General features: G+C 33.3%; 1 protein-coding gene across 1 annotated transcript; it reads right to left on the bottom strand.

Moving 5' to 3' along the window:
- Nucleotides 1-10,432: 10,432 nt before the first annotated feature.
- On the bottom strand, nucleotides 10,433-22,542 carry LOC134237941 (uncharacterized). The gene is made up of 12 exons (XM_062720079.1): nucleotides 22,428-22,542; nucleotides 22,230-22,285; nucleotides 21,908-22,092; nucleotides 19,795-19,870; nucleotides 19,554-19,615; nucleotides 19,299-19,455; nucleotides 19,056-19,116; nucleotides 17,712-17,759; nucleotides 17,118-17,190; nucleotides 12,078-12,118; nucleotides 10,795-10,848; nucleotides 10,433-10,585 (listed from the first exon to the last, which is right to left on the bottom strand). The coding sequence occupies exons 1-11, from the start codon at nucleotides 22,482-22,484 to the stop codon at nucleotides 10,795-10,797; spliced, it is 870 nt and encodes a 289-aa protein (XP_062576063.1). The 5' UTR covers nucleotides 22,485-22,542; the 3' UTR covers nucleotides 10,433-10,585.
- Nucleotides 22,543-26,513: the final 3,971 nt, after the last annotated feature.

Raw genomic sequence — 26,513 nt, forward strand, 5'->3', positions numbered from 1 at the left:
GGCTCTTTTTTAAAATCATTTCCTAGTAAATAAAATTTTTATTGAACTAGATTTCCAAATTTTATTTGTTGGACAACTTATTTATCAGTTTAATTAAATATCTATAGGCTGTATGATGATTTTATTAAATCATTAGAGGATGTTCCAAGTAAATGGAAAAGTGGGATGGTAGATAATTTTTTTCAATATATACCCTAACGTATGGCTTTTCTCTATAGAATGATAGATCCATAGGAAATTTCCATTAGAGAATCGGGAAATGGGATGTAACAAAACAGAAATTTTTTGACAAGCCCCAAAAAGGATCTGATATTACTCATGTATTACTTTACAGTACTATCAAAGAAAAAAAATTCAAGATATGTTTGTAAAATACTTAAAGAAGTGTCGGCATGTTGTTGTGACTAAGATTTATGCATGGTATTCAGGAAGGCAGTGTTTTAGATACTAAAATTCAACTGTATAAATAACACTCATACTTTTATCACTGTACATACCAAAAGCTCTCTGTGAAGAGGCCCTGTTTGCAGTATCTTTCTGGCCAATTCTATTTGTATTTTCTTCACAATGGCTGCATTGTCCTATTAGAAAATGATATTCCAATGCACCAAAATTATTCTTTTTTAAAAACCCAATTGTTTTCACCTGAAAGGAAATTTGATTATTTATGATGAAATTAGATGACCCTTTAAATAACTCAGTCATCAATTTACAGATGAACTGTGGGACATTTTCAATTTTCAAAACTTAAGTAGAAATTTCAAACCTTATTTTAAGGAGGAGTGTTAAATATGATTTACAAATATGATAAGATTAATTTGATATTCCTTTAGATAAATTATCTACAAAGTGTAATTAAATTACAATGTAATCACTTCCTACCAAAAGCTCTAAATGGACAGCTGCCATGATGGTTTTGGCTCTCCGCATCTCTGTTTGTTCTTGCAAGTTGATACTGGTTCTTTTTTTAATTATGTCCTAGTAAATAAAATTTTTATTAAACTAGATTTCCAAATTTTATTTGTTGGACAACTTGTTTATCAGTTTAATTAGATTTCTTTATAACTGTATGATGATTTTATTAAATCATTAGGGGATGTACCAATTAATTGAAGAAGTGAGATACAAGATATTTATTTTTCAATATATATATATATATATATATATATATATATATATATATATATATATATATATATATATATATATATAAAATCCAAATTCAAATGATAAACTCAAACTTTTATCTAAAGCGCTTTTCCCCATGCGGGCTCATCAGTAGAAATCTACTGATGAGCCCACATGGGGCGAAAGCGCTTTAGATAAAAGTTTGAGTTTATCATTTGAATTTGGATTTTATTTTATCCCTATACCAAGGAAAAATAATTTTTTGAATATATATATATACATATATATATATATATATATATATATATATATATATATATATATATATACTCTAAACGTATGGCTTATCTTTACAGCATGAAAGACCCATAGGAATAATTTCCATAAGGGATTAAATTGATGATTTATGATCAAGTCAGATGACCCTAAAAATACCTCAGTCATCAATTTACAGATGAACTGTGGGACAGTTTTAATTTTTAAAACTTAAGTAGAAATTTCAATCCTTATTTTAATGAGGAGTGTTAAATATGATTTACAAATATCATAACATTAATTTGATATTCCTTTGGATAGATTATCTATAAAGTGTAATTAAATTACAATGTAATCACTTCCTACCAAAAGCTCTAAATGGACAGCAGCCATGATGGTTTTGGCTCTCCGCATCTCCGTTTGTTCTCGCAGGTTGATACTGGTTCTTTTTTTAATTGTGTCCTAGTAAATGAAATTTTTATTAAACTAGATTTCCAAATTTTATTTGTTGGACAACTTGTTTATCAGTTTAATTAATTTTCTTTATAGCTGTATGATGATTTTATTAAATCATTAAGGAATGTACCAATTAATTGAAGAAGTGGGATGCAAGATACAGTGTATTTATTTTTCAATATATATACAGCTGTACTCTAAACGTATAGCTTATTTTTACAGCATGAAAGACCCTAAGGAATAATTTCCATAAGGGAATAAATTGATGATTTATGATAAAGTTAGATGACCCTACAAATACCTCAGTCTTCAATTTACAGATGAACTGTGGGACAGTTTTAATTTTTAAAACTTAAGTAGAAATTTCAAACCTTATTTTAAGGAGGAGTGTTAAATATCATTTACAAATATTATAACATTAATTTGATATTCCTTGCGATAAATTATATATAAAGTGTAATTAAATTACAATGTAATCACTTCCTATTAAAAGCTCTGAATGGACCGCAGCCATGATGGTTTTGGCTCTCCACATTTCCGTTTCTTCTCGTAAGTTAATACTGGCTCTTTTTTTCATTGTGTCCTAGTAAATAAAATTTTTATTAAACTAGATTTCCAAATTTTACTTTTGGACAACTTATTTATCAGTTTAATTAAATATCTATAGACTGTATGATGATTTCATTTAATCATTATCAATATATACCCTAACGTATGGTTTTTCTCTATAGAATGGCAGATCCATAGGAAATTTCCATAAGGGAATCTGGAAATTGGATGTAACAAACAGAAATTCTTTGACAAGCCCCAGAAGGGATCTGATATTACTCATGCATTATTTTACAGTACTATCAAAGAAAAAATTCAAGTCATCTAAGGATCCAAGATATGATTGTAAAATACTTAAAGAAGTGTCGGCATGTTCTTGTGACTAAGATTTATGCATGGTATTCAGGAAGGCAGTGATTTAGATACTAAAATTCAACTGTATAAATAAAACCTATACTTTTATCACTGTACCTACCAAAAGCTCTCTGTAAAGAGGTCCCGTTTGCAGTATCTTTCTGGCCAATTCTCTTTGTATTTTCTTCACAATGGCTGCATTGTCCTATTAGAAAATGATAATCCAATGCACCAAAATTGTTACTATTTAAAAACCCAATTGATTTCACCTGAAAAGAAATTTGATTATTTGTGATGAATCTAGTCACCCTTAAAGTAACTCAGTCATCAGTTTACAGATGAACTGCGGGACAGTTCTAATTTTTTAAACTTAAGTAGAAATTTCAATTCTTATGTCAAAGAGGAGTGTAAAATATGATTTACAAATATTATAACATCAATTTGATATAGAAAATGATATTCCAATGCACCAAAATTTTTTTTAAAAACAGAATTTTTTTCACCTGAAAAGAAATTTGATAGTTTATGATAAAGTTAATAATGTTATTATTTTATTAGTTCAGTAAATTAATTCTCAAATGATAACATGTGTAAAATAATAAGGAAAATATTTTAAAAACTTGCTTTAAACTAAGTTTTAATCGTTTTTATTATGTTTCAATTTTATTATCATTTCGCATAAAATAATTGACGATTCATCGTTTTAAAAAAAGAGTTTACAATCGGTACTCCCCATCCAGGGAGTGTGTAAGATATGAAAGGAAATTGTCGTGATTTTCCAGATAATAATGACGTGCACCTGGTAAAAGTGCATGGTGAATAAAAAAAAATTGAAAAGTTGCCCAACTAATAAAAACTTGTTTGAAAATGCTACAGCTGTAAATGACACGAACATTATTTTTATACATTTTGGTATTTACTGCCAAAAAGTGATATCACCTGTTCGAATAGGTGATATCACTTATTCAATTGGTGATATCACCTATTTGAATAAGTGATATCACCTATTCAAATAAGTGATATCATCTATTTGATTTGAATTGGAGATATCACCTATTCAAAAAGGTGATATCACTTATTCGAATAGGTGATATCACTAATTCGAATAAGTGATATCACCTATTCCTTTCGAAAAGATGATATCACTTATTCGAATAAGTGATATCACCTTTTCAAATTGAATAGATGTTATCACCTATTCGAATAGGTGATATTACCTTTTGGAATAGGTGATACCACCTATTCAATTTGAATCAAAGCAAAATAAATATTAAATAATCTTTAATAAAAAATTAAATAGAAATGAGGGCATTTGCCCATCAAATAGAGTCAGCTATGTAATAAAGTCAATGATAAATGATAAGAATTTATTGTCATCAAAATGAACAAGTAGGCCCCTCAAAATGAGCCATGTGCTGATACTTTGGATCTTTGTCATGTGATAATGTCCATGGTTCCTGCAGAGTAGGCTATACTGCAAGGCGCGGTGCAAAATGTAGAAGAAAATATCCTTGTGTCAATGACAGCTGTTAAGCATATTCAAAACATTTTTACTAGGTATCACCCTGGGGCAAAGGACATGGTCTCAAGGTTACTTCAAAGTTGACTAAAAATTTTCCATAGTTCAATCTTCAAGTTTTTATTTACTTTTTATCAACCTTAAATTGTCAAAGCCTTTTACCTTCCCTCGGACCTTAATTTTCTAATATATTTTTTTTTCTTTTATCAAAAGGGATTACTTCAGAAAACTCCAGAAATCAATAAATACATGTAAGATCATGTCTTCTGTATATACTCCATCCTTTAGATCATACTTGTTTTATTACTATGTAAGTTACATGTACTTAAAATGGTGAGGCTTTATCTTGCTATTATATAAATATATGGTAGAATCAATCTCAGTTCAAATCAGGAAGGCGTGGCGCAGTGATTAGAGCGTCTGCTCTAGAGTCGCGAAATAAGGAATCAATCCTTCTTACGTCGCGGATTCGAATCCCATTGTGGGACGTGGAGACCGTGAGACCGGTCCCTCGGGTCCCGTGTCGCAGTAGGTGCTAGCACGAAAAAGATCCCCCACTGCTCAATGGCCCTAAGTGCTAAGTATAGAACAAAATTTGCAGCTCTCTCTTTGGATTACCTGACCAATTGAAAAGATTCATAATGACAATGCATTTCAGGGACGAAGCAACCGGGGGGGGGGGGGGGGGGGGGGGGGGCAGGGGAGGCCTGCCCCCCCCACACTTTTTTTGCCAACAATACTTTTACTATTGAAAATGTTCATTGAAAGGCTGGTTGGACCCCCCACTTTATACTAGTATAGTATATATATGCTGACACGCAACACCCTAATTTAGGGGGAAATAATTATGTAAAGTAAAGAATTTGTATCTTAAAATTATAAATATCTTCAATTTGGTAAATATCGGTAATTTAACGGTTGAACGATTTTCGTACCATAACCGGAAGTCAAGTTTGAGTCTGCTTAACAAAAATAAAAAATTGCATGTTTAACAAAACATTCGGCAATATTATGGAGTTTTAAGGGTTTAACAAGTACTATTCATATTAAGTAATGCAGCAATATTTCAAAAAAATAAAATCTCCTTTAGTTTCCTGACACAATGCTAAGGCTTCTCAAAAATGGCTCAAGTACGCATTTCCATTGCTCTAACTGGAAAATCTCAACGTAAAGGTAATGGAGAGTTGATGATACAAAAATACACTGCATTACGCATCAACGGGGTCTTATGTATCATATGCATAAATGATAGTCCTTGGACCGGAAGTCCAAGGGTTACTACAATGCGCTAAAGTAGAGAAAATTCGACCTAATCATCTGAAAAACAGGCATTTAAGGTAGGACAAAACACCCGTGGATTCTATTTTAACCCTTTTCTAAAAAATAACTGGGGGAAAAAAGAATAATATCACTATTTTGACAACAATGAATGATCCCTGAAAGAAAAATAATAAGTTTTGGCATATTTGCGATATATTTTGTGAAAAAATCAGAGAATCCTATATATTGGTCACTTTGGAGCTTACATTTTGGAATGTGTTTACGCTATCTAAGTGCAATAAACAAGCATGTAACAGTCTGTTATAAAATGCAGTGCAACTTTTGTTCCATAAATAGGAGAGGGGTGATATTTGGACACATATATAAGGAGTCTCTATTCTTCATGTACTACAAAGGTCAAGGTCATATCACAAGGTCAAAGGTCAAATATTGTGACATCATCTACTGAATCTTTTGGTTTTCTTGCCATTGAATTTTTTTTAATCGCCAAAATATCTTAAACCACCGGTTCAATTTTCTTTATTTTTACACATTTTATTCTAGGACCCATTTGAATCATTCTGTTGATTTTTTGTAAAAATTGAATTATACATTTTCTCTTAAGAAAACTTTAACTGTCGGATATTTACATGTGAATTTTCAGTTTCTGATACAATGTATGTTCTATTTTACTTAATATTTTACCCAAAATTTCCAGTATCAATGTGACTTACTGATTTAAAGTAACAAAAAGGTTATCTTTATTGAAAGTATTACACAAATTTGCAATAGATTAATTGAATATTCTAAAATAAAGCTCATTCTCAAGACGAATGGCTGATTTCACAATCTTCTTAAAGGGGTCTGATAGGCCATATTTCAGACTATGTGGGCAAAAAATGTGCGGTTGAATTTCTTTCATATCATATATAAAGAGAGATTTTGTATCCAAGAACAAAATATCAAAGTTTCAGAAAAATTGAATTTGAGGAAGAATTTGACCTATCTATTTGGTCCTACCTTAAAAATGGCAAAAAATAATTCCTTCGCTCAGGTCTCGATATTGATTAACCTTTTGTATCGTAAAAAGAAAGCTGCAATTGTTGTTTAGGGCCGTCTGGCACGTTGTAATTGAATGGCTGAGAGGGGGGTGTTTTAACAGTCATATGTTACTTAGTAAAGTTAAAAGATAAACATTTAACATTTTTATCAAATCTCTGATGTTCTGAATTGTGAATTGTGAGTTTAGCCTTACTGCATTCTTTTTTGAAAATCATTAGATAAAAAATTCAAACATTTGTATATTACTGCTTGTTGCGTTTCTTTTGCGTGTCAGTATATATACTATATATAGTATTGTAAGCTAAAAAAAAATTGGATATCGAAAGGAATTGGTAGTTTAAAAATTTTGCCTCTACCCCCCCCCCCCCCCCCCCGGAAATAGGATTTTTGACTTTGGGCAATTTTCCTTTTTTTTTTTTGGTTTTTTATTTTTTTTTGCTTGTCAACTTTTTTCAGGTAAGTAAAAAAAAATTTCAGTGGCTGGCCCCCCCACTTTCAAAATCGATGCTACGTTCCTGCATTTAGTGAAGAGATCCCACTTATTTAAAAAAAAAGAAAAAGAAAGTGGGTACATTATATAGGCAGTCGGCAGGAATCATTGACACGAAACAACTCAAGTTTAAATGTCCAAGCACCACGTTGTTCTTAATGTCATATACAATAAAATTAATCTAGATACTACATGTATATGGGAATGAATTGCTGTAATCATGTTTGTTTATTTGTAAATAATTGTTTGAATTAAAAAGCACCATGAAAGATAAGTTGTCTTTTTAATAATTTTAATAAAATACTTACAGAAGCTTATAACTAAATACACATAAATAATTTTTATGCTCAGTTTTCAAATGCACTGAAAATATTGAATGTAACAGAAAGATCAAAGCTGCTAGTTTTTGAAATATTTTTTTTCATCAAGAGTAACATTATGTGCATGAATGTAAAAGAGGCGATTTTTGCATCATTTGATTCTTAGGGCTATATTCAGGTGCATATTCAAATAAATGTCCTTGAACAATTTTTAATCTACAATATATCCACATCCCCGTGTGTTATAAAGTTTGGTGACAGTCTACAGTCACATGGTTCTTCTGTTTTCTTATTTATCTCCCCTTGATTAACATGATTAAGGATCACGTTCATAGTTAAGTATAAACGAAAGCCCTTGGGCCAAGGATACTCTGACAAGATCGTAGCTCTACTGGCTTGTAATTATAAAAAAAACCACTTGGACTTGAAACTTTGCAACTGCAATAATAGTTCGAAATATCTTACTTTTTCCAGGCTTAATTTTTTTTAACGATTTTGATATTTTAGTGCCAGGAAAACATCAGAACCAGCGCCATTACGAAAACTGGAAATTTCGCCTTCTCCAACCGGACTTATATTCAATATACTTGCAACTGAAGTAAATGCCGATATTAGAATTTATCAATAGCACAATCCCTCAAGTCCTCACCAACATCGAAGATAAGAATATATCCCTCCCCATTTCGTTAAAGGACTTGCAAGATTTTTAAAAAATGCACAAAATGAAAACGAATCTCAACAGTTTGATAAAATGTTTTCATCGGATTATGTATTTTATAAATGAACCATAAAAAACTTTATTGGTAAACTAAAAGTATTGTACTATCTATATCTTGTGAGTTTGACATTTAATTCGGTTTGCAAGTATTTAAAATCAACCCGAGAATGCCGCCTCCAGTTAAAGGCAGCGAATTCCAAGTTTTCGTAATGGCGCCTGTTCTGACGTTTTCCTGGCTGTAAAATATGACTCTTTTTATGGCAAGATTTATTGCAATCACTGGGCAGATGGAGTTGTCTTTTAAAGGAATTTTTACAGATAACTACGGCAACATCAAAATCTTATCAAGACAAATTACGTATCTCAGTGTAGTCTACAGACTACTTGCTTGTCAAGTTAATTAAATTAAAATCAAACCAAACTGCAAGAGGAGTAAAGCGCGTGTTCTGAAAGGGCATACTCTAAAACCTGGCCTGGCCCCTTTGGCCTGGCCTGTAAGTTGGCCTGGCCTCTATTTTGGCCTCTAATTTGGCTTCAAACCAAATTTTGGCCTGGCCTCAAATTTGGCCTCTGTAAAAATTTTTGGCCTCAATTTTGGCCTCACTCAAAAATAATTTCTTTTTCAGAATTTGATTGATTTGATTGATTTTTTTTATTGGTTTCATTTTTTCAAAGATTAAGCAGGTAAATAATGAATTTCTGTTGATATGTAAATGTGAACATTAAAAGTAATCATGTACTACCACCAATATGATTTATTTTTTTGATTATCAATCGGTCAGTGTATTATTTCATTTTATGATTGATTTATGATTTGATGACCGGTATTTCATACTGACACACTACTGACACTCTGCTTGATTATTTAGGGGGGGAAAAAGTATTTATTTTGTATTTTCCAAATTGTGCACATTGAAAAAAATCTCTAGTAATGGTTCATGTCAAATGTTTGAAAAATTCCACTTGTTAAGTGATGAATCATCACCTTTCACACACTGTAGAGTCGTGTGTTTCTGTTCATATGCCTGCATTACCTTACATGTGATATATGAATACAGGCACCAAAGAATTAATTTTCAAATAAATATACTACCACATACCAATGCAGATACCAAAATATTTATATTACACTGATTTGATTATTACTCTCTTAAAAATTCATATGTACTTTAATCTCAGAACAGTTGGTATTTAAAAAATTGATATAAATAACATTTATCAAATAATTTGTAACTTTCTGTTCCTGTGTGGTAACACTGTAATTGGATATCTAATGACAAAAAATTCTGCAGCATGGTTCTTGACAGGGAGTTAAGGTTGATGTTAATCAGTAATGAAATGTATATGTGCATAGGCTGTTTGATGTTTCTAAATGTTTTACTCTGTAAAAATCACCAATCCTACCATGGAAAAAAAATTAAAGGCACATTTACTAAATCATTAAGATAGTATCTTATTGAAAGTAAAACTATATGCTCTGTGTTATAGTCTTCAGAATTGCAACTGATCAATAGAAAATCAATAAAAATAAATCAGATTGGTAGTAGTGTATCATTATTTTAATGTTCACTTTTACATATCAACAGAATTATATCATTTACCTGCTTAATCTTTGAAAAAACGAAACCAATAAAAAAATCAATCAAATCAATCAAATTCTGAAAAAGAAATTATTTTTGAGTGAGGCCAAAATTGAGGCCAAAAATTTTTACAGAGGCCAAATTTGAGGCCAGGCCAACTTTTGAAGCCAGGCCAAAATTTTGTTTGAAGCCAAATTAGAGGCCAAAATAGAGGCCTGGCAAATTACAGGCCAGGCCAGGCCAAAGGGGCCAGGCCAGGTTTTAGAGTATGCCTTCTGAAAGTGTTTCACAGAAAGAGCCATAGCGCATTTGATAGTCACTTTTGCTTTCTCTATCTAGTAGTAATTTTTCAAAAGATCAATGATAACAAATTTTAATGGAATGTTTATTGAGAATTATCAACAAAAACAGTAAAGGTTAACAAATAAAGTGATAATTATTGTAAACTTAACCTACATAATAAATAACAAATCAATGTATATTAAAAATATATATACAAAAAATACAACTTTTTAATAATGTCCGATTGTAAAAATATTAACTTGTAAACAATATCAAAAATACATCTTCATATTATGTAAATGATCAAAAAATATATCTTATGGAACATAAGTAATCTGAGACATTCATATAACAACATAAAAATGTTAACAATATGTACATTATATTAACAATATGTACATTATATTACAAAACTCTTCATTAGTTAAACTTTCAAATTGATAGTTATATAATAAATAGTATAATAATGATAGATGATAATTCATGATTAATCAATGCTTGCAAGGACACCGATGAGAAAAGTGCTTACAACTTGAGAGAGCAGATTTGGAAATGTCTGGTAACTGCAGCAAAATTATAAAACACTATTCATCATTTCTCTTATTCTAAGTCCTGTAAAAAGAAAATAATTCAAACAATATTAAAACTTGAATGAAGAATGTGATGAGGAACATGCACAAACTTTATTCACTCAATATATATTTTTTTTCATATAAAATATTATTTCCTTAACATTTGTTGATAAAATTTTCATAAAAAGTTTTAATTGTTAAAAAAGTTAGAGGCTCTAGTCAACTGCCAAAATTTTGTTTAACACAAACCTAGGAGTATAGATGACTAGGTCTCTCATCTACTAAAGGACGTTGTAATGAAAACTGCAAGAAAAAAATGTTTTAGGTATATTTTTTTTGTTCCTACTAACTCAATACAACTGATCAAATTATGATGGACACCCCCCCCCCCCCAAAAAAAAATAGAACTGTCCAATAGGGACAAATACCCCCAGCTTGGTTTTTCAGAGAAGGTGCCAATTCACAAATACTTCATGGATCTAGAGGTGTTCACAATTTACTTACAAAAATTTGCAGTGAAATATAATTGCTCATTATGTTTCTTAATGAATGAAACAAAGGTGCAACCAAATGAAACATTAATATTAATACATTGTAAATTCCATTGTAACATTTTTTTATTTCTGCATTAACTATATATTGCAATTATGTGTCATGACACTCTGCAAACTGATTGTTGAAAAAAAATCATATTATACAAAACCAAATTAATCTTGATAACTTTATATCAAATTCATTTTGAAAATAAATAGCTGGTCATCCAGTAATGAAGTGCTTTGACAGACAATAAATTACAATTAAGAGAGTAAGAGAAGAGAGATCTTCAATTCTTGTGCCAAATTCCCAGGAGATTTAGATAAAACATGGTTGATAAGAGATGCCTTAACAACTTCCCACACCAAACTCATTAATTTATTTTTAACTGGATGCATGTCCAGTCATTATTCCCAAGCGACAAATGAATTTAAATTATCTTCTGTGTAATGTAAAAACTGTTTTTAACACTTGATGATGTTTCTTTTTTTTAAATGAGTAGTTTTAAACTGAAGTTCACATTTTCGTACAGATATTCTAGATTCTATGTCTCAAACCTTGTAAATGAGCCCAAAATGAACAAGTCAATTAAAATAAAGAATAAAACCTGTAAAATGCAGAAAAATGAACAAATAAAGTTGAAAATTCCAGGTGCACACCTTCATATGGTGAATAATAAGTGTACAAATTTTCAGATAAATCCTTGCAATAGTTTCTGAGAAACGGTCTGCACAAAACCACAAAATAAAAATGTAAAAACACCTGTAAAATTCAAAATAATCATCCAATCAAGATGAAAATATCAGTTGCACACCTTCATATGGTGAAAAATATGTGTACAAATTTTAAGACAAATCCTTCCAATAAGTTCTGAGTAATTGTCCGGACAAAATCTTGTCTACAGACAGACGGACGGACCGACTGACAGACAGACATGGTGATTCCAATATACCCCCCCTAAACTCTGTTTGCGGGGGGTATAAAAAACCCAAACCTACATTGTCCTTATTTCTTGATGTGCGTCCAGACCTCCTGTCATCTGAAATAAAGACATGAATATTAGGTGTATTCATTTCTGCTCTCTACATTTCAAGAATTCTGTCCTGCACTTATGAACAGATTTCTTACCAAGATCTAAATGTTTGTCTGCAATCAACAGCAACATGCAATAAAACATTTGAACACACTCTCAGTTTCCAGTCAAAATTTAGAAGGAAACATTTTTAAAAAAATATTTCATAAAGATCTGATTTTTTAGTATATATCACTATTTTGATTTAAATATAACCAACAAATTATTTCATATGCTCTTTTGAGACACACACACATATATATGAGGGGTGTTAGAAAAGTTCGCGGACAAGTTCTATTGTGAGCGTGCTATTTCCATGAAAGCGGTCAAACTTTCCAGATAAAATCTTAACCTTTTTTCAGATAAATATAATCAAGAATTTGGTGCTCTCCGGTGATTATTGAAAAATATAAAGCTTTTTTATTTTGATAAAACTTGCTTCACAGAGCATTGTTACAACGCACTTTGAAAAATTACGCACTTTGAAAATTTTTTTCAAAGTGCGTTAAATTTGGGACCAAGCTAACGCACTTTGAAAAAAATAAATTTCTTCTCAAAGTGCGTAAATATCGACCACATTAACGCACTTTGAAAAAAAATGTAATGCTTGATCAATGTATTTAGAAATAATCGGTATAATAAATAATTGACCCTTGTTAGATAACTTTTTGGTGATAAGGTCACTTCAGGACCTGAGATATTGACGTTTTAAATATTTTAGGTTTTGATAATTATTGTAAAAGGGAAATAGAGAGAGATGATTGTTTAATATCATTGTTTCGTTTCTTTTTTAAATTTTTAGTCTTTAATTAGTAGATGTAGGGGGGGGGGGGGCTAAAAGTGAACGACTTAAGGAATAGCATTTATCTTAAGAAAAAGGGGCAATTTGATTTTCCAAGACTATGAAAATTCTTTCTCTCTCATACATTTTACTGTTCTTATAAAATTCTAGTTTTCAACTGTTTTGAGTTAATTCAATTATTGATAGTTTTCAACGTCATACCGGTAATGTAAATGCATATCCATTGTTTGAGTTTAGCATAGACATCATAACTGGGCAAAGGGCAACGGGACAGGGGCTTAGCCCTCCCCCCCCCCCCCCTCCACTTATTTTGGAAAGATATGTATCATATAGGCATGGAAAATGCGGCTTACCCTTTTGTGGGTTTATTACTCCCCTCCCCCGTTTTATTGGTTACCGACGCATTTGTATTGAAAGAGAATGAGTTAATCTGAGAGATCTTCTACCAGTCTTCTCCTCTTCTCGACGGGAGTAAATCAATTAATTCATAAGTTTACTGACAGATAAATTATAACACTGAAATAGAATCTTTCCATTACTAAAATCTAAAATCAGAATTTTTGTTTTTACATATTTTTTTCAAAGTGCTTTAAGTGTATCCATAGTAAAATATATTGATGTAAACTCTTAACGCACTTTGAAAAATTTTTTCAAAGTGTGTTGGGTATGTCCCAAATTTAACGCACTTTGAAAAATTTTTTCAAAGGGCGTTGATTTTGTCCCAATTTTAACGCACTTTGAAAGAATTTTTCAAAGTGCGTAATTTTTTCAAAGTGCGTTGCCACAGAGCATGCTACATTTTGGCACGTTTACATCACAAAGACTCTTCATTAAAATTAAAAATTGCACAATTGTAGCACAAAGAGATTTATGATACTTTACCTGGAGCTAAAGTATTCATGAAACATCACTGGGAGAAATTTTGAACTAAATTGGAGGGTATATGACTGTTTTATAGCCATTTATGAATGATCAACATAAAAACACAGCCAAAAATCGGAATGTCATCGAGTGTCATGGAGCACTGCACTACATAAAAATTATGTGTGCAGACAGGAAAATGTCAAAAAGAGTTTAAAATGCTCAAGATGCTGCCGGGAATTACCTACACATACAAAGTACAAAAGTTTTGAAATGGTTGTAACCTTATATAAATGGAAGGATTAACATTCTGAATGATTAACTCCATCGATACTTCAATACCCCCTTATCGCATGGACGTTGCATTGCGCCTATATGGTTTTGCATAGTTTCCATACCTGATCGATTAACTGCATATTTTTTTAAGATCTAAATAATATCCAAATCAGTACAAAAGATTATAGTAGAAAAGTAACATGTCTTGATATAGATATTCAATTTTAAAGTAGAAACTAGAAATATGTCCATAGGACATGAATGCCCCGCCACGGATATATTAGTAAAGCAACATGAAAATTTGTATGTGTATAAAATTTGATTAGAATATATTGAATAGTGATGCAGCTGAATTGCTTGTTTGGAAAATATAGGTCAGATCCAGCATCCGAAGCAAGTCTGGTAGTGTCCATTCCTAGATGCATCACCCATGCAAGTTTGGTTCAGGTAGGGCTTATAGTTACTTGGGAATGAAAATATAGGTCAGATCCAGCATCCGAAGCAAGTCTGGTAGTGTCCATCCCTAGATGCATCATCCATGCAAGTTTGGTTCAGGTAGGACTAATAATTACTTGGGAATGAAAATGTAGGTCAGATCCAGCATCCGAAGCAAGTCTGGTAGTGTCCATCCCTAGATGCATCATCCATGCAAGTTTGGTTCAGGTACGGCTTATAGTTGCTTGGGAATGAAAATATAGGTCAGATCCAGCATCCGAAGCAAGTCTGGTAGTGTCCATCCCTAGATGCATCAACAATGCAAGTTTGGTTCAGGTAGGACTAATAGTTACTAGGGAATGAAAATATAGGTCAGATCCAGCATCCGAAGCAAGTCTGGTAGTGTCCATCCCTAGATGCATCATCCACAAGTTTGGTTCAGGTAGGGCTTATAGTTACTAGGGAATGAAAATGTAGTTCAGATCCAGCATCCGAAGCAAGTCTGGTAGTGTCCATCCCTAGATGCATCATCCATGCAGGTTTGGTTCAGGTAGGGCTTATAGTTGCTTGGGAATGGAAAAATAGAACAAGTCCAACATCCGAAGCAAGTCTGGTAGTGTCCATCCCTAAATGCATCATCCATGCAAGTTTGGTTCAGGTAGGGCTTATAATTACTTGGGAATGAAAATACAGGTCAGATTCACCATCCGAAGCAAGTCTGGTAGTGTCCATCCCTAGATGCATCATCCATGCAAGATTGGTTCAGGTAGGACTAATAGTTACTTGGGAATGAAATTATAGGTCAGATCCACCATCCGAAGCAAGTCTGGTAGTGTCCATCCCTAGATGCATCATCCATGCAAGTTTGGTTCAAGTAGAGCTTATAGTTACTTGGGAATGAAAATATAGGTCAGATCCAGCATCCGAAGCAAGTCTGGTAGTGTCCATCCCTAGATGCATCAACAATGCAAGTTTGGTTCAGGTAGGACTAATAGTTACTTGGGAATGAAAATATAGGTCAGATCCAGCATCCGAAGCAAGTCTGGTAGTGTCCATCCCTAGATGCATCATCCACAAGTTTGGTTCAGGTAGGGCTTATAGTTACTAGGGAATGAAAATGTAGTTCAGATCCAGCATCGGAAGCAAGTCTGGTAGTGTCCATCCCTAGATGCATCATCCATGCAAGTTTGGTTCAGGAAGGGCTTATAGTTGCTTGGGAATGGAAAAATAGAACAAGTCCAACATCCGAAGCAAGTCTGGTAGTGTCCATCCCTAAATGCATCATCCATGCAAGTTTGGTTCAGGTACGGCTTATAATTACTTGGGAATGAAAATATAGGTCAGATTCACCATCCGAAGCAAGTCTGGTAGTGTCCATCCCCAGATGCATCATCCATGCAAGATTGGTTCAGGTAGGACTAATAGTTACTTGGGAATGAAATTATAGGTCAGATCCACCATCCGAAGCAAGTCTGGTAGTGTCCATCCCTAGATGCATCATCCACAAGTTTGGTTCAGGTAGAGCTTATAGTTACTTGGGAATGAAAATATAGGTCAGATCCAGCATCGGAAGCAAGTCTGGTAGTGTCCATCCCTAGATGCATCATCCATGCAAGTTTGGTCCAAGTAGGGCTTATAGTTCCTTAGGAATGAACCTGCTCCAAAAACTTTAACCTGGTCACCCATCTGGAAAATGTACCGGTAGGTCAGATCCAGCATCCGAAACAAGTCTGGTAGTGTTCATCCCTAGATGCATCATCCGTGCAAGTTTGTATCAACATGTGAAGTTTGATAACACCATCTTGAATGGTATGTTTAAAACTGAGCTAAACACTAATTTAAGAAAAGTGAGGTCAAGGTCAAAGGAAAGGTCAAGGTCATAAAATGTTGATGCAGTTGCATAGCTCTCATTAATATCTATCAGCATATGAAGTTTGATGAAAATATCTTGGATAGTTTCTTTGAAACTTAGCTTTGAACAGAGCTAAACGCAAAGTGTGACGGAAGGACAGAAGGACGGAAGGACGGAAGACGGACATGACAAACACTATATGCCCCGGCCATATTCATGGCGGGGCATAAAAAGATAAGAGAAATCTGAAGAAATGCAAGACTAATAGAATTGTGACAAAGCATAACGGGTTGAAATCTGGTAGTCACGTCGCCTTACGTCAAGTGATTGCTCCGAGAAACCCATGACCTTATAGTTAAAATTGTTGTAAGTTTTCAAGATTTAGTATATGTACCTGATTTTTTATATACCAATAAACAAAATGTAGGAATTTATTCAGACATAGGTCATTCTTCACAGTACAAAATAGATTTTCCATAATTCAATGTGTCCGCGAACTTTTCTAACAACCCTCGTATATATATATATATATATAGTTTGTAGTTTACCATGTGAACAAAAATTATAAAATTAATTCTGCATGTCGATACAGCATGTTCTGTAAATGGTAATGTCAGGCGAGTCATTTTTTTTTTCTTTAAGACAACATCTAATTTTAAAAAGTTTGGAATTAATTATATATACAAGTAATTATATATATAAGAAAGTTTAAATGCAATTGTTATATAAACTGCAATTACCTTGTAGATGGTCCAGAACAGGATATAATCGTGGGTAGCTGGGTGGTATACCATTACGCAAGGTAGGTCTTATCTAGAAGAAATATTATAAAATTGGAATGAAATCATGAATCTTTTCCACACGGTCACTTTCCCTGGTCTCCCCTTTTCAATCTGATCATCAGTCCATCAATGTACTTTGTTTCGATACAAAATCTGAATGAAAGTCTCTTCATTTAAAGGTAATTTTTTCAAGGTCAATGTTAGGCAAAGACAATCTCCCGTCATGCACATCTGAGCATGGAGGTTTTATTTTTTTTTTGGTTTAAGTGTATGATACACTTAAGGATCAGAATTGTCTTACTCTTAAATCTTACCAGAGGCCTGTTCAACAGCACAAGCGCTGGCGAACATTTCTGCTGGAGGTTTACGTAATTTTGGCAAGCGCTTGCATATGTTCGCTCTGTTGAACAGGCCTCTGGTTGGATAATTTAAGGATCTACCATACTAACATTTCAAATGAATGCTACTGTACCTTTAATGAACAACAAAACAGTTAAGGTCATTATAACAGTGCAATCAATATCAGGGGAAATATGGTACATATGTATTTACCTGTGAATTGGGTGGTCTAATGGGTCCTATAGGTTGTTGAAAGGCCATCTGCAGAAAAACAAATATTTTCATGCATATATTTCAAATCTGTTAGTAAATTAATATTGTGGAGGGGGATGGGGTGGGGGATAGATGCTATCCTTCACCAAGTCATATTCCAAGCCACCACTACAAGCTAGTATATGGTCTTTATTATATCAAAATCATGAATGTTGTGCAATTTAACCTAATATAAAGGGACTAAATATATTTTCTTTAATCAAAGGTAAAACTGTTTTAGATTTTGTAAAATTTGCATCATACTTTCAATTTAACATCTGGAGGAGGAAATAAAATTTGAACCTCCAAAGAGCCCCATTCCTCAAGGGTGTAAAGCTTTGAAGGGGGTCAGGGTCTAGTTGCTGGTGGATTTTTAGAAAATTACATGGTGCATCCTTTTTAAATATACTTACAATGTCAGCCTTTTTAATCCCTAGTATTTAGTTATTTCAACTTGATGCATATATCAATCAAGGATTTCAGATAGAATTCATCTTGCAACTTTTCTTGGTCATCATCAACAACATTCTCAAGTTTGAATTCATTTCAACATATTTCAATCAAGGGTTCTCAGGTTAAATTCAAGACACAACCTTCAATATCTCATTCCCCAGAGACTTTGAACTCTAAGACATAACCTTGAGTAAAGATCAGAACAACAAGTTAGAATTTGTCCACTCAAAGGTTTCACAATTATTGCCATCTGCTCTCCAAATTACTAAATCTCAGTACATGTACCATGTGACCTTGAAGCTTGATATGTGACCTTGAAATAAAATCACAACCTCCTGAACATCAAACATACTCTAGTTGCAAATTTATTTTAATCAAAGCCCTGACATGTTTTTAAACAGACACTAGAAAGATGTGCAGAAAATCATGCCAATTTCAATATTCAGCCAAAGTCCTAGAAAATAATCTTTGGATTGCTCAATTAAAGGTAAGCAATGTTCAAACATACATACCGTACAGCGAGTTATTTTAGCAGGGTGCTTATTTTGGCTTATTTTAGCATTTTGGTAGTAGCCAGCTAAAATTTTAATCGCTAAAATTATCAATGTTCTTCTTAGTGTTCTTTTACAACGTGTTTAAACCATGTGTTCACTAAATTAAATTATGCCAATGCTGGTATATACCTTTCAGCTAGCAAAACGCCAAATATTACACCCGCCAAGAAAACCCACTATAATACTAGTGTCTTATGGTGAAACACAAACTTATAGTGTAATATACATTTTTAAAAGTGGAAAAGATTAATTTTTTTTAAAATTTCTGCTCTACAACTATCTATTAACATTGACTTACCCTATCTCTGTTTGTAGGGTTCCTATACTGTGGGCTAATGGCGTAGTTCTGCATTCTTTCCCTAAAAATAATTTTACAATCATAATGAATTTCAAACATGAAGAAATCTCTTGTAATAAGAGACTTGCAGTACAGATTGTTCTTTATCAAGTACAAATTAAATGATCATATTACAGTCCCCTTCTTATTTATTCAGATTATGAACTGGAGTTTCTGGTTACAAGAAATAGAAAAAATGCCAACCTTTGTATTTTCCAGTGATGCCACTTTCTGCAGAGCAGTACACTAAGAATTATAATGAGGGTACAGAAAATGACCCCAAGGGGTACTGCTACCCCCACCCCCACAAGTATCTGCTTGTCCTCTGTTATCGCTGTCAGTGTGCTTGAAACAACAGCAACTGTAAATGAGAAACATTTTGTTACCCTCCAGTTCAGAAACACTGTACAATTGCATAGCAAGTGTAAAACTCCTTTAGAAGACAAGATATTTTTATACCTGTTGAGCTTTTGGTTGTTAGAAGGACAGTTGTTGTAGAGGGAATAACAGTCGTACTTCTTCTATAATGAAATGAAATGAAATGTCAATAATTATGTTACAGTCTGGTTTGTTGTGAATAAGTCAAAGAACCACAGAAAGTTATTAATGCTTATTTTTAGTTAATTTATTTTCAGTATTCTTGATCCAATAAATGCAAAATTTGATTATTTTTTTTTACTTAGAAAAACTGCTTGCTTACATCAGACAATTCCACCAGCCTGGAGAATCAGTGATACAAGTTGCATTTCCTGTACACGTCTTGCATACCACTGGAACTGTAAAACAAAACAAGAGGCAAATGGGCTTTATAGGTCACCTGAGCATCATGCAACAACTTTTCAGTGACTGAATTTGATTCATGTTTTAAGCTAGATGCTATGGTATTCACAATTTAAGAGGCACCATTGCTGATCAAATAACTAAACACTTAGCAATTGCTTAGTTTGGTTACTTAATACCCATAGGCAGGGTAGGGGTACAACAACTGCATTTCAACCTAATCAGTAATATTCAGCAATAATCAGTAGTGCTCCTACCACATATGAACCCCTGGCCCTAGGTCCACACATTGCACAATTTTTGAAAAGGCACCCTTGCTTTACAAAAATATTTGATTAATACCAAGGAGCAGATTTCAAACAATTCATTCATTTTCAGTATATAAGTACATCCCCCCTCTGTGGTACCCCTGACCCTGGGGCATTGAAATTCACAATTCTGGAAGATTAAGGCCCTTGCTCATCATAACTATATAGGTAGTTCATCTGCTTAATACCCAGGAGCAGAGAAGAAAATTTTCAAAGATTTAATGTATTTTCACTATATAATCAATAGAGCCTCGCCCTAACACCAGAACCCCTGACCCTGGGGCCATAAAATTCAAAATTTTGGTAGAGGCACTCTTGCTTATCATAACTATGCATTTAGTTAGTTTATCTAATACCCAGGAGCAGCGAAGAAGATTTTCAAAGAATTCATGTATTTTCACTATATATAATCAATAGAGCCTCCCCCTAACACCAGAACCCCTGACCCTGGGGCCATAAAATTCACAATTTTGGTTGAAGAACTCTTGCTCATCATAACTATGCACTTAGTTTATTTATTACCCAGGAGCAGAGAAGAAGATTTTCAAAGAAATAATGCATTTTCACTATATAATCAATACAGCCTCGCCCTAACACTAGAACCCCTGACCCCGGAGCCATAAAATTCACAATTTTGGTAGACGCACTCTTGCTCATCATAACTATGTACTTAGTTAGTTTATTTAATACCCAGGAGCAGAGAAGAAGATTTTCAAAGAAATAATGCATTTTCACTATAGATGGTTTTCCTATGACATATTTTGCCTCGGAGTTATCCCCTTAGCCACTATCTTGTAGGGCAAAGCAGTGAATTTTCCTCTTTGAGCAACCGATTTTTAATACGCATGCCAGAAATATACATGGGGAAAACATTTAAATCTTAAAACTATGAATTAATAGAGGTTTTAACAAATTTATATTCATAAGAAAAATAGTGTTATCTTTACCTCAGTAACCAGTATAACAAATTGCTTTTGGTTGAATAATGAAGGGATCTGGAAATGTTGCCCTACAATATGGCGGCCATGGGGAATAACTCTTGCTTAAATCACCTCAATGTAAAACCATCTATATACTCGTTTTAGCCCCACCCTAGCACTAGAATCCCTGACCCCAGGGCCATGAATTTCATAATTTTGGTAGAGGACTCAAATCATGCAAACAGTTTGACTCCTTGATGTCCAGGAGTAAAGAAGAAGATTTTTAAAGACTGCATTAATTTTACTGGTTTTGGCCCTACCCCTTAGGCCCCAAGGGGGCAGGGATCATGAAATTCAAAATTTTTGTTCCCCTTCACCCATAGATGCTTTACGCCAAATTTGGTTGAAACTGGTTCAGTGGTTGCACAGAAGCTGAAAATGTTCAAATATTAATGCACAACTCACGATGACGGCCGAAAACGGATAGCAATAGGTCACCTGAGTTTACTCAGGTGACCTAATAATTTGGGTCCTTTATTTTTTGCTAAAAGATATACAAGCACAGATACAGGGAATTTACTGATATAGCAATGATGCATTGTGGGCTATATTGTGTATTGTATTACATATTCAGTATTGAGGGGAAAAAATCAAAACGTCATGATTTTCTGAAAAAAACTCCTCTACTTTTAACAGTGGGATAATACCTTATCTTCATATATAGATTCTGAAGAAAATAACATTACATTCCTTAAGCAGTACATATTTTCTTATCTACACCACTGTACACAAACAATAAACTTACCATCTAGTGTTCCATCAAAGATGTCTGTATTCCTTAATAAAGGTACACAGTTACCACCAAGAGTTATGCATCCTACAGTGTCGATTCTCTCATTGACCCTGCTGGCAATAAGGGTCACAAAATCTGGGTCAGATGAAGTTTTCAGGAAGACTGTCACATATAATTTTGTTCCAGTGGACAAAGCCCTGAAATGCACAAAGCTGTCATCAGCATAATGTAACAAATTAGTTTAGAGCTGCCAATAAAATGTCCTGTTTATTCTTGAAGTAGGAAAAACTTTACATTCATATTAACTAATTCTTGAACATGTTGAATCACTCACGATATTGTTGACAACTGGACTCTGTCAACCACTGTCAGGTTCAGTAGTCCATTCAGCTGAAAAAGATCATAACCAAGTTTTCTTGAATTAAAGATACTGCATTTCATTCAGCTAGTACTTTCATCTGGTTAAAGAAACTGGCACTTTTCTTTTACTGCATACTATTGGAGCTAGCCAGAAAGCATAATTCATACTTACAGTTGAAATAACTGAGTTCTCAAACAAGGCATAATTTATATCCACTGTATCTGCCATAAACGCTTCATATCTCCTTGTTAGTGTTATTTTCAGAGGAACTGCATTTGTGGTGCTTACTAAACAAAATTGAAAGTTAAGAAAAAGCTATTAAACGGAGTAAAAACTATTGAAATAAATCCAAACAATAAATGATGTTTTTCATTAGAAGAATCACTTATCAGAGACAATTATCATCGATACATTTAGATTATGTGTAACTTACCTGAAATTGGTCTGTCAAAAGAAGAAAAACAAGAATTTTAATACATGCTGATGTTAATGTTAAAATTAGGGCTGGGACGATACAATTTTTTCTATATCCATACGTATCACGATATTTGAGCCACGATACGATATGTTTCATTGCTTATAAAATCTTTTTTTGCATTGAAATAAACAAATTATTTCTTTGCAAATAAGAATAATTTATTTTAAAAAGTTCTTTATTTATTGTAAAAAAAAACAAGAGGCCCATGGGCCACATCGCTCACCTGCGCACTAAGGGTAGGAAAAAGTAGAAAATGGCTTTTTATTATAATATTTAAATCCAAAAGTAGTCCCATGACCAATCATGGATTTGCTATTTTTTAGAAAATAATTTTTAAAGAATTTTCCTATATATATCTTTAAAAACTTTGGCCCCGCCCTATCCCTGGGGGTCATGATTTGAACAAATTTGAATCAACACTACTTGAGCATGCTTCCATATAAATATGATGAATTATGGCTTTGTCATTCTTGAGAAGAAGATGTTTAAAGAATTTTCCTATATATTTCTATGTAAAAGTTTGGTCGGCCATTTTGGCCCCGCCCTACCCCCGGGGGTCATGATTTGAACAAATTTGAATTAACACTACTTGAGCATGCTTCCATATAAATATGATGAATTATGGCTTTGTCATTCTTGAGAAGAAGATTTTTAAAGAATTTTCCTATATATTTCTATGTAAAACTTTGGTCGGCCATATTGGCCCCGCCCTACCCTGGGGGGTCATGATTTGAACAAATTTAAATCTACACTACCTGAACATGCTTCCATATAAATATGATGAATTATGGCTTTGTCATTCTTGAGAAGAAGATTTTTAAAGAATTTTCCTATATATTTCTATGTAAAAGTTTGGTCGGCCATTTTGGCCCCGCCATACCCCGGGGGGTCATGATTTGAACAAACTTAAATCTACACTACCTGAACATGCTTCCATATAAATATGATGAATTATGGCTTTGTCATTCTTGAAAGAAGATTTTCAAAGAATTTTCCTATATATTTCTATGTAAAAGTTTGGTCGGCCATTTTGGCCCCGCCCTACCCCGGGGGGTCATGATTTGAACAAATTTGAATTAACACTACCTGAACATGCTTCCATATAAATATGATCAATTATGGCTTTGTCATTCTTGAGAAGAAGATTTTCAAAGAATTTTCCTATATATTTCTATGTAAAAGTTTGGTCAGCCATTTTGGCCCCGCCCTACCCCGGGGGTCATGATTTGAACAATCTTGAATCTACACTATCTGAGCATCCTTCCATATAAATATGATGAATTATGGCTTTGTCATTCTTGAGAAGAAGATTTTCAAAGAATTTTCCTATATATTTCTATGTAAAACTTTGGTCGGCCATTTTGGCCCTGCCCTACCCCGGGGGGTCATGATTTGAACAAATTTGAATTAACACTACCTGAACATGCTTCCATATAAATATGATCAATTATGGCTTTGTCATTCTTGAGAAGAAGATTTTCAAAGAATTTTCCTATATATTTCTATGTAAAAGTTTGGTCAGCCATTTTGGCCCCGCCCTACCCCCGGGGGTCATGATTTGAACAATCTTGAATCTACACTATCTGAGCATCCTTCCATATAAATATGATGAATTATGGCTTTGTCATTCTTGAGAAGAAGATTTTTAAAAAATTTTCCTATATATTTCTATGTAAAACTTTGGTCGGCCATTTTGGCCCCGCCCTACCCCCGGGGGTCATGATTTGAACAAACTTGAATCTACACTACCTGAGGATGTTTCCCCATAAGTTTCATCTTTCCTGGCACAGTGGTTCTTGAGAAGAAGATTTTTAAAATATGCCACTAAATTTTCATTAATTCCCAATTATCTCCCCTTGCATACGGGCGTGGCCCTTCATTTGAACAAACTTGAATCCCCTTCACCCAGGGATACTGTGTGGCAAGTTTGGTTGAAATTGGCCCTGCGGTTCTTGAGAAGAAGTCGAAAATGTGAAAAGTTTACAGACAGACAGACAGACGGACAGACGGACGCCGGACAAAATGTGATCAGAAAAGCTCACTTGAGCCTTCGGCTCAGGTGAGCTAAAAATATTTGACTCAAGTGGTGTTAATTATTATTTATTTCATATCTTTATTTATATTTAGCTTATTTATTTTATGTATTAAACCACAAATGTTAAATAAACAAAGAAAAATGGATGCCAGATTTTTTTTGGGGATATTTCGATATTTCTTCACATGTATCGATATGCGTATCGTCCTCACAGATATCACGATATATCGATATATCGTCCCAGCCCTAGTTATAATCTTAAGGATCTACTTCTAAATTCATTTTTATTAGTTTTATATTGTGTATTTGTCATAGACCTCAAGATCTTAACCATTGGTAGAATCTGAATCTCTTGGGTGTAAAGACAAATTATTGTGAGGCTGGATATTTCTAATATGCAAATAAAATGGTTGGTTTACAGTATGAGGCATGGCTTCTCCATTACCCATTTATAGCCTCATACACTTGCATTCCATTAGACAAATAAACAGAAAAATAACAAATTCTTTATGACTTATTGGGAAAATATTGGAAATAAATAGTGTTGGCAAATCGGACGATTTTTAGTAACCGGTTACTCGCTTAATCTTCCGATCGAGTACCCGGTTACTCGGATGATTTTATGTTATAGTTTCCGTATTTATTATTAAATTCATCCTTTTACTTATTGGTAGAAATAAACAACAAATGTAAGATATATGAACTTAATTTACAAATACAGACAAAAAAAAAAAAAAAAAAAAAAAAAATCTTCGAAGAATTTTGATTTTAAATGTCACTTGAAACGGGGAGTTTGTTTTTGTTCAAGAAAATAAATATATCAACATATGAAGAATATATAATTATATGTCGCGATCGGGGAGAACTAACATACCCTGTAAATGCTGGTTTTTTTGTTGAGTCTCCTGCAAGTCGCTAATTATCGAAATACAAAGTACGGTATGTTTCAATCTAAAGTAATTTAGCACCCTTATACAACAACTCCGAATCACATAATTTGAATTTGACAGATTTTGAGTTCTTTAACAATATTTTCACGCTCTCGATGTTTGCGGCGGCATCTAGTTAAAGTATGTACCTCTAACACAGGTCTGTTTAAATCAGGTAATTATAGCTCAGGTTTTCAAAACACGTACCCCTGGTAATTAAAGCCATCAATTAAACTAATCATAACAAATCGATCCAATTTGTGAACCACTAGAGCAAGCCTAACGGTAATTAAATTAGAGAAATTTGTCGATATACATTTACAAATACCATAAAAATTATTTTATACGTATTTAATATGAAAAATGTATTTTTATCCGAGTAACCGAATAGCAGTTTTACTAACCGATACTCGCATCTTTCGACGGTTAACCGGTTAACCGGGTACTCGTTGCCAACACTAGAAATAAACTATTCTTCTATGAACAAAAATATTTAGGAAATTTACAGAAAAGAGAGATTATATATACTGTCTTCAGAAAAGCTTATTTTGGCATTTATATAAATTCTTACCTGCATACATAGGTGTAATCAACCTGGATGTGACACTTTTCAGTGGGTAGACAAAATAAACAGGGGGCAGGCTCTACAAAATTTATTTAACACATTACCCATATATATAAATTAGGCCGATGTACCCCCATCAAGTTGATAACGAGCTATTGTGTCGTGATTCTACGGAGTTAGAAAACTTACTATAAGGTACTGATACAACAGGGTTTTGTAGTACAGTATATTTAGTTCCCTGTAGCTGTAC

Source organism: Saccostrea cucullata, unplaced genomic scaffold (assembly GCF_032062105.1).
Source record: "Saccostrea cucullata isolate Sc308-1 unplaced genomic scaffold, CSIRO_AGI_Scuc_v1 ctg4281, whole genome shotgun sequence".
Lineage (NCBI taxonomy): Eukaryota > Metazoa > Mollusca > Bivalvia > Ostreida > Ostreidae > Saccostrea > Saccostrea cuccullata.

Excerpts from the sequence above, each read along its gene's own strand:
- LOC134237941 (XM_062720079.1), bottom strand. The coding sequence starts at position 22,484 with ATGGCAGATACAGTGGATATAAATTATGCCTTGTTTGAGAACTCAGTT. Across the intron at positions 22,286-22,427 it reads AGAACTCAGTTATTTCAACT|CTGAATGGACTACTGAACCT; the intron begins GTAAGTATGAAT and ends GATCTTTTTCAG. Across the intron at positions 19,117-19,298 it reads CATCACTGGAAAATACAAAG|GGAAAGAATGCAGAACTACG; the intron begins GTTGGCATTTTT and ends AATTATTTTTAG.